The 17,560-nt window shown below is 38.3% G+C and overlaps 1 protein-coding gene across 13 annotated transcripts in view; it reads left to right on the top strand.

Moving 5' to 3' along the window:
* HUWE1 (HECT, UBA and WWE domain containing E3 ubiquitin protein ligase 1) overlaps positions 1-17,560 on the top strand; it is a 173,967-nt gene that overhangs the window by 23,475 nt on the left and 132,932 nt on the right. For 12 of the 13 annotated variants that reach the window (XM_040467038.1, XM_040467040.1, XM_040467046.1 and 9 more), the window contains 3 exons: positions 10,277-10,345; positions 16,141-16,239; positions 16,966-17,172. In XM_040467038.1, coding sequence (XP_040322972.1) covers positions 10,301-10,345; positions 16,141-16,239; positions 16,966-17,172 — 351 coding nt within the window. In that variant the 5' untranslated portion in view covers positions 10,277-10,300. The remainder of the gene's footprint in view (positions 1-10,276; positions 10,346-16,140; positions 16,240-16,965; positions 17,173-17,560) is intronic. The other variant, XM_040467049.1, reaches the window with a different exon arrangement.

Here is a 17,560-nt window from a genome sequence, read left to right as displayed (position 1 = left end):
TGGGGCGCCTGGGTGGCGCAGTCGGTTAAGCGTCCTACTTCAGCCAGGTCACGATCTCCCGGTCCGTGAGTTCGAGCCCCGCGTCGGGCTCTGGGCTAATGGCTCAGAGCCTGGAGCCTGTTTCCGATTCTGTGTCTCCCTCTCTCTCTGCCCCTCCCCCGTTCATGCTCTGTCTCTCTCTGTCCCAAAAATAAATAAACGTTGAAAAAAAAATTTAAAAAAAAAAAAAAAGAAAAAAGAAAAGGAAATAACTATTGTTACAATTGATCTCTTAAACCAAATCCAGCCACAAGTAAGGAAGGGGATGTGAGACAGATCAGTCTTAGAGAGTGTACTAGGATTATTCCAGAGCACTAGTTGAAAATGCATAGACAAGGGCGGGGCGCCTGGGTGGCGCAGTCGGTTAAGTGTCCGACTTCAGCCAGGTCACGATCTCGCGGTCCGTGAGTTCGAGCCCCGCGTCGGGCTCTGGGCTGATGGCTCAGAGCCTGGAGCCTGTTTCCGATTCTGTGTCTCCCTCTCTCTCTGCCCCTCCCCCGTTCATGCTCTGTCTCTCTCTGTCCCAAAAATAAATAAACGTTGAAAAAAAAAATTTTTTTAAAAAAGAAAATGCATAGACAAGGAATCTCTTCCTGTCTTCCTTACTTTACATAATTTTCATGCTGGCATTACTCTTTGTTTTTTGTTTGTTTTTTTTTTTTTTTGGTCATTGTTGGGAATGCTAAGAAGGGGCTGCTTGGCATGCTGCCATTTCCTTTCTTCTGGTGAAACTGATCTGTGACTTTGGTGAGCCCTGTTTTGTTGCCTGATTTTTCTGATGCCAGTTTGTCTCTATTAAGTAATTGGGAGTAATGACCAAAAGGATAACTCTTAGATCTGCAGCTTCCCAGGGCTGTAGGGTAGAGCAAATGTAGGGGATGCATTCTCAGACACTATTCTTTTCTTTTTAATTTTTTAAAATGTTTACTTATTTTTGAGAGAGACAGAGCATGAATGGGGGAAGGGGCAGAGAGAGAGGGAGACACAGAATCCAAAGCAGGCTCTAGGCTCTGAGCTATCAGCACAGAGCCCAATGCGAGGCTTGAACCCACGAACCATGAGATCATGACCTGAGCTGAAGTCGGACCCTTCACTGACTGAGCCAACCCAGGTGACCCTCTCACACACCATTCTTACCTCCAGAGTCGGTATTGGAGGTTTCAGATTCCTCATCCTTGGTATCCCTGCAAGAGATTTTTTTGAGTATACTGCAGAGCAAAGATATACACTTACTTGAGGTATATAGTATTTACAGATTTTGAAGGAGAATCAACCAGGGTAATTTCCAGATTTGTCTTGAGTGAATAAAAGCTATTTTTTGGTTGCTTTATTACTACATTTTACTATCAGTGTCCAATAAAATCTAGGTCAGCAATCCTCAGGGTCATGTTTTATTTATATGGCCAAGGATAGGGTTATTGGAGTCTATAGGAGGGGTTTGGCAGGATGGACTATGTATATAGACATTTTGTGTACTGTAGAGTTGTGGAGCAGATTTGGTTTTAATCCACCTCTACCACTTACTGAGTATGTGGCTACTCTTGGCCTTACTAAACTGGGAACAGTCTTCAAGTTGTTACAGCTTCATACAAGGATTAGAGATAACGCATAGTTAGGTGGTCAGTAAATATTAGCTGATGTTATTATGATGACACATGGGTTCTGTGATTATTTGTTGGATGGATATTAATATAAATGATCAGAAACTAGACTGGATGGAAATGTGCCCCCTTTAAGAAATCAGTTAATGTGCTGTCTGTGCCTTCCTAATCAAACAGTGTATAGCAGGCTGGATTTCAAGATTCACTTCACTGCTTCCTGAGATAATGGATGGTCCAGGCAGTTCTCACCTGAATTTTTTTTCAGAGACTCTTAGAGGCAAAGGCTTTTGCTTTGTGGTACATTGGAGGTTAGGGTTCTCTAAAGCATTTTTTGTTTACAAACGGCCATAATGCTTTTCCATGATTTCAAGGGGAATTTTAGGCTGACTCAGATTCAACCATACTCCCATACATGTTTGAAGCATTTCTTAACCTACCAGTACTAAATCAATAAATATTGAGTGCTTGCTGTGTGCTAAACTCCAGGATTAAACAGCAGAGTGTATAGGAAAGAAGCTCCAAGAGCAGGCAGCAGCCACTGAAGGACATTTGTTTAGATGATATTGTTCTTAATTTGATTCATGCCATTTGGAATAGGGGCCACTCTTTTCAACCTTAAGAAAAATTGTACAAAAGGAAAATTCTTACTATAAATGGATGCATGATTATAGAAAGGTTGGAAGGACCTGGAAAGCGTGAAGCATAAATAAATAAAAACCGTGTTATCATGCCACCTAGAGGCAACCACTGATAATGTATTTTTTTTTTTTTTTATCTTGCTCTCAGGTTTGTGGGGTTTTGTGTGTATGCTTGTTTTAAACTTCCTCACCCTTGTGGCAAACATTTTGTCATTAATAGGGGCGTGATAGGTACAGGGTACAATGTAAGCACATACAGAGATAGTCAAGTATTAAGAGATTGGGAGAGGATTGTCATAATTCTCGTTAGTACTTGTGCTTTCAAAATCCAGATAAGTGTTCATTATGTTAAGGTGAAATAGAGGTTTAAGGGTCCCCTACCCTCAACTTTCTTACGGATTTTCTTTCTGTTACCTCCTCTTGCCCTCTACCTTTCAGTGACCCCATAATTCTCTGCTTGCATTTACAGCCACCTTTTCAGAAGAGTTTTCTACACGTTCCATCTGTATTGCCTCGCTTTCCATTGGTTCCCTGACTCACTCCAGTCTGGCTTCCCTTCCCACCATCCCCCTGAAACTATTGTTGGTCAAGTTATCTCTACCCCCAATTTCAACATACATTTTTCGGGACATACCTCATTTCGACATTGGACACAATAGATCAGTCTGGCCATCTTTTGTCTTTCATGATAGCATAATGAACTAGTTTTGCTTCTACCTCAACAACCTCGCCTTTTCTGGTAGATTGGGGTGCCTGGGTAGCTCAGTCAGTTAAGCGTCTGACTCTTGATCTTGGCTCAGGTTATTATCTTGCCATTCGTGAGATCAAGCCTCGCGCCAGGCTCCACACTGAGAGTGTGGAGCCTGCTTGGGATTCTCTCTCCCTCTCTGCTTTCCCCCTTCCCTGCTTGTACGTGAGCTCTCTCTCTCTCTCTCTCTCTCTCTCTCAAAATATTAAAAAAAAAACAATGTTGTATCAAGTAGGAACTTAGTTCTGGGCCTCTTTCCTTCCTTCTTTTTAAGTCATCATCTCCAGACCCATGACTTCAAATACTGTCTATATGCTGACAGTCACAGATTTTTATTCTCAGTGTGTACTTCTTTCATGAACTTCATTCTGTAAATATTTGTCTACCTATCATGTGGAAGATGATGTGCTACATGCCAAGAGCTTAATACTGTAGAAAGTCAGACTAGTTATATTGATACTTGCTATGAGAGAAACAAGCAAGGCAGTGTAATTGAAAAATAACAGACCAGCTTTAGGTGGGTTGCCATGGGAAGCCACTTTGGGTCTTAAAGTCACTCCTTAAAGGGAACTAGCTGAGGGAAGAATAGGTGTGTTGGGGCAGAAGCATTCCAGTGGAATAGCAGTTGTAAAGGTCTAGAGGCCAGAAGGAACTTAAAGCATTCTAGAAACTAAATGGAAAGACTAAAGTGATAGTGCAAAGAGGAGATTGGAGAGAGTTGCAGGAACTAAATCATGCCAGAGCCCTGAGACTCATGGTTAGAGTTGGGATATAATTTTAGGGAAACTGTTGAAAGGTTTTAAGCAAGGAAGTAACATGAGCTGATTTATGTTTTAAGATTATTTTTGCTGCTCTCTGGAGAATGGATTGGATGAAAGTAAGTATGGAAGTGAGATCAGTTATCCCTATTTCACAGTTGAGGAAACAGAAGTGCACAGAGGCTGATTGTCCATGCTCATACAGTGAGTAAGTGATACAGCAGGGATTCTAACCTGGGTTTCCTGATTTTGAGCCTGTTTTCTGATCTGGTGCTTCTCAAACTTTAAATATATTAATCACCTGAAGATCTCAGGGGCGCCCGGGTGGCGCAGTCGGTTAAGCGTCCGACTTCAGCCAGGTCACGATCTCGCGGTCCGGGAGTTCGAGCCCCGCGTCAGGCTCTGGGCTGATGGCTCAGAGCCTGGAGCCTGTTTCCGATTCTATGTCTCTCTCTCTCTGCCCCTCCCCCGTTCATGCTCTGTCTCTCTCTGTCCCAAAAATAAATAAACGTTAAAAAAAAAAAGATCTCATTAAAATACAGGTTGATTCTTCAGCTCTGGGTGAGATTCTGCATTTTCAATAATTCTCACATGATGTCAGTGCTATTGATCCTTCAGCCATACTTTGAATTGTAAGGCTAACCTGCCACTATACTCAGCTGCTATTGAGCCAGCTTGGAAATTACTCCTCTCCCTTTAAGCTAATTCAGTATTGAAAGTCATTCTAAATTTTATCACCTGGAGGTGGTTACACAGAGTGAGTTGCCCTTTAAAGAGTGACTTCTCCTCAGTATATATTAAGTGAACACCCTTGCCTTGATGTAAACAAACCCTGTAAAACCAAGATTAGAAACCTCAAAGGTAAATGAAGTTTGGGGGAAAGGAGGAAGGGAAAAAAGAAATGGTTAATTAAATAGAAGTGTTAAGTAATGTATAGCTGTGGATGGTGGTTCATAATTTATTAATTTCCTTAAAGTCGATCTTTAAACCTTATTTTAGGAAGAAATCTTTATTACCTGTAAAGATTGCTTGGTGCTCAGAGTTCTGGTCTGAACCAACAAAGGCAATAGGCCATTTCCAGAGATTTGTTTAGTACTAATTTCTTTTTGTTAGAGGCTTTTTTATGTAATAGGATTTTAACTTGTTTAACTTCTAAGCATTAGGTAGAACTCATTCCCTGGTCATTAGTATGATTTGACGATATCTCAGCTGCTCACATTGTGCCCCAGCTTCCTGTCTTGCAGTAATTTTCTGAATAGGATCTAACAGTGTAGAAGAATCTGTCACAAATACATGTTTTCATCTGCAGGAATTTATTGTAATAAAACTAGTAAAGTGGGGCACCTGGGCGGCTCAGTTGGTTAAGTATCCGACTTTGGTTCAGATCATGATCTCACTGTCTTTGAGTTCAAGCCCCGCATTGGGCTCTCCACTGAGTGCTCAGAGCCTGGAGTCTGCTTCGGATTCTGTCTCTCTCCTTCTCTCTGCCCCTCCCCTGCTCTCTCTCTTTTAAATAAATAAACATTAAAAAAATAAATAAAACTAAAGCGAACAGCATGTTATTAAAGCATGGACTTGGGAGCCAAAAAGGCCTAGATTTAAATCTTGGTGCCAACTAGCTAGACAAGCCACTTAATTTCTCTGAGCCTTCGTTTTTCTATCTGTAAATGGGACAAAACTTGGTTTGAGTGGTGAGGATTGTATGAAAGACTATTATTATATGAAGACTCTAAGCAGCATGTCTCAAAGTTTGTTCTTTGGGATACTTACATTCATGGACTTCGAGTAGATAACACTTGAAAAAATTGTTCTGTGGCCTAGTAAGTTTCCTTTACCCAAGGTTTCTTGGAGCCATTAGTAACGTAAGTCAGCCACCTAACTATTCTAAAGGAAAATTCCTTTTGTACTTCCATTTGTAACATTTCGCAAGTTACTGAAACCTTGTCTTCCTTCATGGAGCAAAATCATCTAAAATGCTTTAGGAAACACCAACCTGAGTATTGTCTGGCTTATAGTGAGTGCTCAAAAAATACTTTCCCTTCCCACTGTGAAACTAGCTTAGAATAACTAGGGGGAAAAAACTTTTGAAATTTTCATAATTGATGTCTCATGGACCATGCTACCTTTCTTTTTCAAACTATAGGTGTTTCTTGCAAGAAAATTATATAAACAGGTTAACATTGCACTTGTTTGAGGGAACATGTGTGTTCATTCATTTGTTTTGGACTGGTTATTTAATTGGGTGCCTATCATCTGAATCTGTTTATGAAAAGTTTGGAGCCCAAACACTGGAAACTGAAAAAATACTTGCTCTCCCTGAACCTTGACAATTATGGCCTGGACTTACCCCTGTACTTAACCAATCAGATGCTCACACTTGGAACTTTTGGTGTCTAGAGCCATTGATGCAAATAACCTGAGACTGTTCAGAAATCATTCTGCCACCAGGGGTAGCTTCTAGGCATCCAGAGTCTGGTGTTGACAGTAGAGGCACCCCCAGCTAAGCTGTGCCTGTGGGAGGTCCCTTGGCTGTAGTCCTAGACTGCATAGCTTCCTTGGTTCCTCCCCATTTTCTGAATGTGGATCAGTAAGCCTTCCTGATGATTCCCTGAGCTGTCTGTTATCCTTCCATTAAATCAGTTTTCTGCTTTAGTTAGCCAGAGTCTATTCTCAACCCAGGCCCTTGACTGGTACAGAATCCTAAGTCAAAACAGCTGTAGTTAAAGTGAGATGTGTGTGTGAAGATTTGCCCATGACCTCATGTACATTTTCTTAAGCCATTAAAATACTTGGAGCTAAAAAAAAAAAATAGTTGCAGCTACAAGCTAATCCTGCTTTTGTTTTGGAGGGTTGTTTGGGTTTTTGTTGAATTTTGAGAGTTCTTTGTGTATTCTAGATATTATATATAGTTTTGAAAATATTTTCTCCTAGCGAGTTCTATAGTTTAAGTCTGATCCGTTTTTTTACTTTGCAGTCTTAAATTGAGATAATCAACATACAACATTTTAATGGTTTCAGGTGTACAACATAGTGATTTGATTGTGTATATATATATATATAGTGTAATGATCACAGTAAGTCTAGTTATAATTTTTTCTTGCGTTGAAAAGTTTTAAGATCTGCTCTCATCAGTTTTCAAATATATAATACAGTATTAACTATAGTCACCATGCTATACATTACATCTTCATGACCTATTTGTTTTATAACCAGTTGACCACTTTCACTCATTTCACTCACTCCTGCCTCTGGCATCTAACAGTCTGTTCTCTGTGAGTTTAGTGTTTTGGGAGTTTTTTGTTTCTTGATACTCTGCATGTAAGTGAGACCATACCATATTTGTCTCCTCTGACTTATTTCACTTAGCATAATGCCTTCAAGGTCTAGCCATTTGTCACAAATGTCAAGATTTCCTTCTTTTTTATGGCTGAATAATATTCGTGTGTATCCACTCATCCATCAATGGACAGTTAGGTTGTTTCCATGTCTTGGCTGTTGTGAATAATGCAGTAAACATGGGGATGCATATGTCTTTTTAAGTTAGTGTTTTCATTTCCTTTGGCTAAATACTCAGAAGTGGATTGATGGATATTTTTAATGTTTTGAGGACCCTCCATACTGTTTTCCCATATTGGCTGCACCAGTTTACATTCCCACCAACAGTACACAAGGGTTTGCTTTTCTCCACAATCATCACATGTTTCATTTTGAGTTAATTTTTATGTAAAGTATGTGACTTAGGTCAAAGTTCATCTTTTTGCCTATAGATGGCTACTTGCTCTGGTACCATTTGGTGATGAAACTATCCTTTGATTGAATTACCTTTTTAAGCGTCAAAAATCAGTTGGGCATATTGGTATAAGTCTATTTCTATTCTTACTGGTATATGTGTCTGTCCACCTCCAGTACTACATATATTGTCTTGATTATTACAGGGTGGTATACATATGAATGTCATAAAATCAGAGAGAGGGATTCCTACTTTTTCAAAATTATTTTAGCTATCGTAGTTCCTTTCAGCTATTGTAGTTCCTTTGTCTTTCCATATACATTTTATAATAATCTCAGTTTATTTAAAAAAAAAGAATCTTGCTGGGATTTAGATAGGATCTGCGTTAAACCTGCATGTCAATTTGAGGGGAATTGCCATCTTTACTATGTTGACCCATCTTAATCTATGAGGATGGTATGTCTCTCCATATATATAGATCCTCTTTGATTTAAAAAAAATTTTTTTTAACATTTACTTATTATCAAGAGACAGAGTGTGAGCATGAGAGGGGCAGAGAGAGAGGGAGACACAGAATCCGAAGCAGGCTCCAGGCTCTGAGCTGTCAGCACAGAGCCCGATGTGGGGCTCGAACCCACAAATGGCGAGATCATGGCCTGAGCTGAAGTCAGATGCTCAACCGACTGAGCCACCCAGGCGCCCCCTTCTTTGATTTTTTTTAAATCAACATTTTATGGTTTTCAACATACAAGTCCTGTACATGCTTCGTTAGATTTACACCTAAGTATTTCAAGTTTTGTTTTGAGCAATTGTGAGTGATAGTGTACTTTTAGGTTTGGAGTGTATGTGTCTATTGCCAGTATATAGAAATAGATTGATTTGTGGATGTTTATCTTATATCCTGCAACTTTACTGAGATCATTTATTCTGGGAGAGGTGTTTTTGTACGTTTGGGGGATTTTATAATTAAATAATCCTTTGTCATCTGCACATAGGGAGTTTTGTTTCCTCCTTTCTGATCTGTGTATCTCTAATTTCCTTTTCTTATTGCAGTGGCTAGAACTTCCAACACTGTATTGAATAAAAGTGGTGAGAATGGACATCTTTACTTTGTTCCTAATTTTGAAGGGAAGGCATTCAGTGATTTGGGTTGTATGGTGTTGGGGCTGGCTGCTACTTCCTGCAGCAGAGTTAGTCTTATATAGCCTCCCAGCAAATGACTGCAGCCACAATAATGTGATAGCCACTTGCTTTAGGTAATGAGTATGAGAAGTTTTGTGAGAAAAATCAAAACTGAGTATAAGTAGCTCACTTACAGTTTTTACTACATGGATCGGATTGTTGCCAGAATCCTATTGGCCTCGTTTTAGATACTTTGGAAGTTGTTGGTAGCTGGCACTTGGTTCATTTTTTTTTTTAGATGCTGAGGTAATTTTTTAAAAAGTAATTTGGAATCCCATATCTTAAAATGTGAACCTTAGAGGGAAAACATTTTTTTTTCTTCCAGGAATGCATTTTAGAATATACTCTGGATGTTTGATCAGTTCTTCCTGAATGCCCTTTGGTTGAAGAGATACCGACCATGTAGGCAAATAACACTTTATTTCCACACTACTGAGTATGTTGGACTAAATCTAGGCCAGAAGCTGCCTGAATTTTATACCTGTGCTTGGTCAGCTTTATATTATGACAGCCTTCTTGGGGAAGGGGCACTCACCTTCAGTTACTGCTATGTAGCAAATACATTATTATCAGGAGAATCTTTGGTATATAAAGAGCTTTCAGTTCACCTCTACCTCTGTCCATGTGTCCTGGTTGCTAATGGGAGAATCCTTTATTTCTTCTTGTGCCTTGGTCAGAGCATCTTGAGGGACCTGTCTACCATGAAAGATCACGTAGGTTTATACTAGGGGTTACCCACTTTTGTGCCTTCCAAACTGAAAGATCTTAGTAAAATGATTGTGTTCTGTGCTCAGGAAATTTCTAGTGGGAGTCTTCTATCTCATTTTCTAATTAAAAATTAAAGTATTATGCTGCCTTTGTTCTTATAACACAACTAATATATTTTTATTGGTTAAAACAGTAAAAGATACAAAGATGCATCTACATAATCCTTTTGGTCAGCAGTGAGTTAACGTTTTGATGCATACCCCTTCTAAGTGGTTTAGATAGGTTTATACTATTTGTTTTGTAATTTTTATTTCACCATGAACATCTTTCTGTTATATAATTGCAGTGTTTATAACAGTTGTGAAATATTTCATTTTAAACCAATCCTTTTTGGGCATGTGTTCTTTTCCAATTTTTCACTATTACATATGGTCATGGAGTATAGGTTTTTATGGTTAAATATTTTGTGCATCCTTATGGTTTTCTTTGGCTAAATTCCCAGAAGTAGAATTGCTAAGTTTTCTAGAAAACTGCAAGGATATGGTGAATTTTTCCATCCTGAGGTGTGTTAAAAACATTGTGATCTTTTATTTTCAATTATGAGTTTGAGAGGTTTGTTTTTAAAAAGCGCTTTAATTTTGGCTTAAATTGATTAGTCTTACACTACATATGGATGTGGGCCAGTTTTATCTGGAGATATTCCTTATCCTTCCCTACCTCATAGCTGTGCCTGTGAGTTCGCATAGCATCATCATAACTCCAGAGTTTTTGCTTTAAGCATTTTGCATGCTCTTCATTCTATCTTATGTCGAGCATGTAGAGCTCAAGATTGCAACTTTAAATTCTCACTTTTTTGGGGAATTTCTTTTCAGATCATAAAACAGAAAATCGAAAACATGAAAGTAGACAGGACTAAACTGAAAAAGACACCTACTGAGGCTGTAAGTATCCAAAAGTATGGTCTTATTTTTTTCATTTTAGAAAAAGTTCTTGTAGACAGTTCACCATACTGACCTTCCAAATACATCATCATTTATATATACAAAGTGCAATAAAACAGCAAGTTGTCTTGAAAAAGTCAAATTTGCTTTTGAACTTCCCTTGTTTAAAAAGGCAAATAAGCAAAAGAGAGGGAAATAAACCATTAAAAGACTGTTTAACTGTAGAGAATAAACTGAGGATTTATGGAAGGGAGGTGGGTGGGGGATGGGCTATAATTGTGTGATGGGCTTTAAGGAGGGCAATTGGCATGTTGAGCACTGGGTGTTATATGTAAGTAGTGAATCACTAAATTCTACTCCTGAAACCTATATTACACTGTATGATAACTAACTAGAATTTAAATAAAACTTTGGAAAAAAGTGAATAAGCTAGTCGCCAGTGGAAAGTAAGCACTAAACTGTTGTAGCTGTATGTACCTGAAGTAGGCTCTCTGGCTGCTTTTCTTATGCACTGAAAGGCAGTATGGTATAATGGAAAGAGCAGGTGTGGATTCAAATTCTGTCTTTACTTGTGTGGTCTTTCTCAATTTTGTTTTCGAGAAAAATTAAAGTAGTAACATGTTTATTAACTAGATTTCTTGTGGGGCCAGTGGTGTAGCTTTTTTAAATCATGGATTCTTAATCATACAGTTTAGTTTAACCTGTATTAATCTGTGTGTTGGGTGACCATGTCCTAGCAGCAGAAATCCTACCTTCAGTCCAGTATTCTATCAGCTGTCTTAAACTGCGTTTTGAGGTTAAGAAAGTATTGCCTTGTTACGACTCTCCTGTAGACCCCGTTGTTCAAGGAGCACAAGTTTTGGAATTAGACATGAGTTTGAATCTTACTAGTTTTTGTGGCTAAGCATTTATTTGCTCACCTGGTTTTCACAGTGGTAAAACAGGGTTGATAATTCTTTCCTCCTTGGTATGAGGCAGATGCTTAGCAAAGGATTTGGCACATAATCAGTTTATTTGCTAAATACAGATCACTTGGTTTTTAAAAACTAACTACCTGGCAAGTATCACTATGGATATCGCTATTAACAGTTTGCTATATTTCTTCTAGTCTTTAAAAGATTATTGCATGGACATTCTCTGCCCTTTTTTGTTAAGTATTACACTGATGAGTGCGAGAAATGCTGTCTTCCCATACCCTCTAGCATTACAGATTATCTTTTAAATTTTTGTTAATAAGGGGGGAAAATATTACATGCTTATAATCTGCATGCCTTAATTAAATATATTTTCAAGTTTATTGACCTTATATTGGTTGTCTGCACATGCTGTACATTTTTGTGTTTGCCGTTGAAATGTCAGGTTGTTTTTTCTTGAATGTCGTACATAATGAGTATATTCACTTTCATAGCTGTTGCAGATACTTTGATTTTGGTTTTGATGTGTTTTGGCATCTTGGATTTTTAAGTATATTTTTAATGTTTATTTTGAGTGAGAGTGCAAGGAGGAGAGGGACAAAGAGGGAGAAAGAATCCCAAGCAGGGTCCACACTGTCAGCAGAGAGCCCGATGTGGGACTCGAACCCATGAACCGCAAGACCATGACCTGAGCCAAAATCAAGTGTTAGATGCTCAACGGACTGAGTCACTCAGGCCCCCCCACTTTTAAATATATTTTTTAATGGGCATCTTGAATTTTTGACATTTATGTACTCAAATTATTTTGGAAACTAAAGAGCAAATAGAAACCTTGTCTTAAGAAGTGACACTAATTAAAACAGTAACATCAGTGTAAGAAAATAACCTAGAAAAGGATCCTAGTATTCATGTGCATAAGAACGTAACATACGATAATTGTAGGAATTACTGGTTGTTAGGGAAAGGCAATATCAGTCAAGAAATGGTTTCAGGACAATTGTTTGACTTTTGAGGGGTGGGGACTATTATACTGAAATAAATTCTAGATAAAAGTCAAATATTTTTAAAAGAAATTCACACCTAGATTATAGGTGTAAAATATAGATGGATATTTACCTAGTCTTGGATGGAGATGTCCCTTCCAAGCATTAAAGCAAAGGAGAAAAAATAATGGAAGCATAAAGTAGTATATCCAAAGTAAAAAGGCACATGACAAGCTGGGGGAAATATTTGTAACCCAGTATACAGTTGACCCTTGAGGAACCTGGTTTTGAACTGCATAGGTCTACTGATATGTGGACTTTTTCCAATAAATTCAGTACTGTAAATGTATATTTTTTATGATTTTCTTAAAAGTTATGGCACTTTATTTTTTCTAGCTTTATTGTAGGAATATAGTATATAATATACACACCAAAAGAAATATGTGTTAATTGTGTATGTTATCAGTAAGGCTTCTAGTCAACAGTAGGCTATTGGTAGTTAAGGTTTTGGGGAGTCAAAAGTTACCCGTGGATTTTCTACTGCATGGGGGTTTGTCAGCACCCTTAACTCCCATGTTGTTCAGTGAACTGTAGTTAATATCTTTAGTAGCTACATCAGTAGGAGAGATGAATATCCCAATGACAAAATGGGCATAGATCATTTCAGAAAAGAACAGATTCAGTAAACTTCTAGAATAATTTAACGTTGTAGATAATCAAAGAAATGCAAATTAAAAAAATTTTTTTTCTTTTATTACCTAATGGATTGTTAGGGATTTGTTCTTGGGGTGACACCTATATACAAATTTCTGGCTCACAACATTTGATAGCTACTAATTAATTACTTAGGACGAACTCTTGGAATTGGAATGTTTAGATCATAGACCATACATTTTTAAGGCTTAAAGATGCCTAGTTTCCTTGAGCAACATACTCAATTCTCTGTACTGTGGTTAATACTAGATACTATTTTTAAGAAGGATATTTATTTATTTGTGCATGCATGCATGCCTTTTGATCCCTTTACCCATTTTCCTATCCTGGCCACCTCTGGCAACCACCAGTCTATTGAGCTTGGGTTTTTATTTTGTTTTTTTGTTTTTTGAATTCTGTGTATAAGTGAGATCATAGGGTATTTGTCTTTAACTTATTTCACTTAGCTTAATGCCCTCGGGGTCCATCCATGTTGTCACAAATGGCAAGATTCTGTTCTTTTTTAATGGATGAATAGTATTCCACTGTATATGTATACTACATCTTCATCCATTCATTTAAGATGGACACTTAGATTGTTTCATATCTTGGCTATTCTAAATAATGTTGCAGTCAACCTGGGGCTGCATATATCCTTTCAAATTATTGTTTTATTTTCTTGAGATAAATACCCAGAAGTGGAACTGCTAGATCTTATGGTAGTTCTATTTTTAATTTTTTTGAGGAATCTCCACACTGTTTTCCATAGTGTCTGCACATGAAAGACATTTATTGATCACTTTGTATATTAGCAGCTGTGCAAAGGATTTTCCCCCTAGATTTGATATCTTTATTGAAGCAAATCAAAGTGAACCTTGGCAATTAGTACACAGCCATTGAATTGGCAAATGCTTTCTTTTGTATTGCCAGAAGGAAAATAACAATCAGTTTGTATTATTGCATTTATTGCATTTATGCAGCAGGAACAAGATGGTAAAGATACACTTTTGTCCCTGGTGCATTCTGCAAACTATGGACCTTGATACAGCTGATAAAACAGAACATTGTGCTGGCACATTACATTGATGCCATTAGGCTGACTGAATCTTGTGAGCAGAAAACACAAGTACCTTAGATGCCTTAGGCATTTGTGTACCAGAGAGTGCCCTTTGAAGCTTGAGGGCCTCCCACATCAGGAAAGTTTCTAGGGGTCCAGAGGTCTGGGAAATGTCAAGATTTCCCTTCTAAAGTAGAGATAAATTGCTGCACCTTGTACCATGAACCATGAAGACAGAGGAACAACGTATGAGGTTCTCTTTGGATTTTGGAAACACCATGTATCAAATATGGGCTTGGTGTTTTGATTCATTTGCTGGATAACCACTAAAGTGATAGTGAGGTCTGGATCTAGAAAAGATTCTGCAAAAGGTTCAGGCTATGATGCAAGCTGCCCTACTATGCGGACATTTTGACCTAGTAGATCCAGATGTCTGATTTAGGTGTCAGCCAAAGACAAGCCCTGATAGGGGAAGTGCAGCTAAGATTCCTAGAATTTGGCAATACTATTACCTGCCAACAAGTATTCTGACATTCAGAAAAGCAGTTTCAGGCTTGCTACTGGAACTTGATAAAAACTGAATGCCTGATTATGAGATACCAAGTGACTATAGTATTCAAATGTTCATCATGAATTGGGTGTAATCTAACCCACAGAATCATAAAATTGGTTCTGCATAGCTGCAGATTAGATTTGAAGTGGTCTATTTGATACTAAACTTCAGTAGGTTCAGAAAGCACAAGTGAACTACATGAGTAGATGGTTTAGACTCCCATGTTATGTTTATCCTGCTTCATCACCTCTCCCTCAACCTATATGACTTCATGGAGAGGAGAGGAAAGTGCAGGCCTGGTTTATGGAAGGATTTTATGCCAAGAATTTTACATGCATTTAATCACCACAAAAATTTGAGGTAGCTCTTAATAACGCTTACTTCAGAGGGAGAAACCCCTGTTATTCCATGTTTGTTTTGGGTACTTAAGGTACCTCTAGTTTAAATCTCATGACGACATTGCTGGGTAAATAGGTGATGTTAGTTTATTTTGCAGAAGAGGGTACGGAGATTCAAAGAGGTAGCTTACCAACTGTCTAATTCCAAAGCCCATACTCTTTGAAGTAGTATGCTGTGTCTCAATATTTAAACTCCTATTATGTGAAATAAGTGCTTTATGTATGTTGCAAACATTTGAGCTTCACATTACCAAGGTAGTTATTAAGTGTGTTTTCCTGGTAAGAAAACTGTGGCTGAGAGATTGGAGTAGCTCATGATCAAACAGCTTAGTAAACATCTAAGAACTGAACCCAGGTTTGTTTGGTTGCAAATCTAGGCCCATTTTCAGGATGCCATGCAAGTGTAGTCATTTCCAGCTGCCATCCATAATAGAAGACTTCTATGTCCCATTCCTTATCCTTCCTCCTCTGCTTTAAGAAACTTTACTATAAACTGTCAATCCACACCTTGTTACCTGACAAACAGGCCTTTCATCAGTTAAAGAGAGCAGGAATGTATGGCAATGGGAACCCCATAAGAATGAAGTCCCGGTGTTCAGAAGCTCTTGGCCCTCCTACAGTTAAGAGGATTTAATAGTTGTAGGAAAATATAGCCACCTTTAACTTCACCTTTAACTGTGAATTCACTAGGGCTTTTCAGTGTTCCTCTGATTTCAAGATTTCTTATCAGGTATTCTAGTTAACTTTCAGACTGTGGTACAGATTCCATTTTTTTTATGTCTAGCTTGTTTCCTTTATTTCTATTGTACAAGTTTATCCAAGTTAAAAATGCACAGATGGGGGCACCTAGGTGGCTCAGTCAGTTAAGTGTCTGACTTCAGTTCAGGTCATGATCTCATGGTCTGTGAGTTTGAGCCCCGTGTCATGCTCTGTGCTGACAGCTCAGAGCCTGGAGCCTGCTTCAGATTCTGTCTTCCTTTCTCTCTGCCCCTCCCCCACTCATGCTCTGTATCTCTCTCTCACAAAAAAATAAACATTAAAAAAATGAAAATGAACAGATGGATGGTTTTATTATAAGATTTCCTTTTAATCCCAAGCGATTGTCTGGCAAATTTCCAGTTTTCTAAATTGCTGAGTGTGTTGGCTTAAAGATTCCTTTACTCCAAAAAACCTTTTGTGAATACCTGTTTTTCTCAGCCTGCAGACTGCAGAGCCTTAATAGACAAACTCAAAGTTTGTAATGATGAGCAACTACTCTTGGAACTGCAGCAAATCAAAACATGGAACATTGGAAAGGTATGTGAACCCACACTCCCAAAAGGCAGGGCTCCCTGGACTAGTACATCATTTTGTATGTTCTGATATGGAAAGAGAAACCACAATGAGGTAGCATCATTCATCAATTAGTATCTGATAAGCTGTATCTCTACAGTTATAAGCTGTATTATCTAAGCTGTATGTCTAGTATAGCTCTAGGTCAGTAGCTTTTAGCTACTACTTGCTAAATTTTTAGCAAAATTACCAAGGAAATTTTGAAAGAAAATGTGAAAGGAAAAGTTTGCTAGCTGAGGGTGAGGAACATTTACACGGGTGATGATAAAGAATCTCAACCACAGAATTCCTTTAGTTTGACTGACAGTATGAGTTTGAGATAGTTAAAAGAATCTTCTTTAGATAACTCTAAAAGTGAACATTTTTGATAAAATGGATTCTGGCAGGGAGAGTCATTGTTTTGTAGACCTCAGAAGGTAGCCAGAATTCTCCCTTTAAAGACCTAGTTAGGGTGTCTACTGGTGTTTGTACATAATGTACTTTGATGGATATAACAATGATCACAGGTTTATGTGGCTCAGAGTATGATCTTTGTCATATGGATTTCTGTACTGGTAAGGGGATTGAAGAGAAGCAAAGGTGGGAAGTGAACTTGTCTAGGTGTCCTGCTCAGCAATCCATTGTAGCAAAGTACCCACATAGTACTTCGACCTTATTCTTACATGTTCCTCTTTCTCTTCCTCTCTCCAGTGTGAGTTATATCACTGGGTGGATCTGTTGGACCGCTTTGATGGAATTCTGGCAGATGCTGGACAAACAGTGGAGAATATGTCATGGATGCTCGTGTGTGATAGGCCGGAGAGAGAACAACTAAAAATGCTTCTCTTGGCTGTGTTGAACTTCACTGCCTTGCTCATTGAGTACAGCTTTTCCCGGCATCTGTACAGTTCCATAGAGGTATGAGAGGTTCAAGCCTATGTGATCTGTTCTTAACTAGAATCGCTCATATCTAGAAATAAATTGCTATTTCTCTCTGATAATTCTTTCCTTTTCATTTTGGAGCTCTGGTGTTTTCAGTGTCAAAGACAATGATAAAATTGAGAATGTAATACATATATTGAAGTATTCCTGGGAATTTGTGGGAATTGATCTTTGTTCCGCATTCATTATTAGAGCAGCCCCAAACCACTTAAACTATTGGAAATAGTTTGATTTCCTTGACACATTACTCATTGCCTAAGTGCCCTGTTGTTAGTGTTAATTTTTCTAATTCTTTGGCAAACAGAATTGAAAGGAAATGGTTTGGGAAAAGAAGTGGAATAACTGAACTAAAGTATAGCACCCA

The sequence above is a fragment of the Herpailurus yagouaroundi genome, unplaced genomic scaffold (genome assembly GCF_014898765.1).
Source record: "Herpailurus yagouaroundi ecotype Mexico unplaced genomic scaffold, PumYag 67189, whole genome shotgun sequence".
NCBI lineage: Eukaryota > Metazoa > Chordata > Mammalia > Carnivora > Felidae > Herpailurus > Herpailurus yagouaroundi.
Note: the sequence above shows the minus strand (reverse complement) of the source record. Positions and strands in the feature narration are given on the sequence as shown.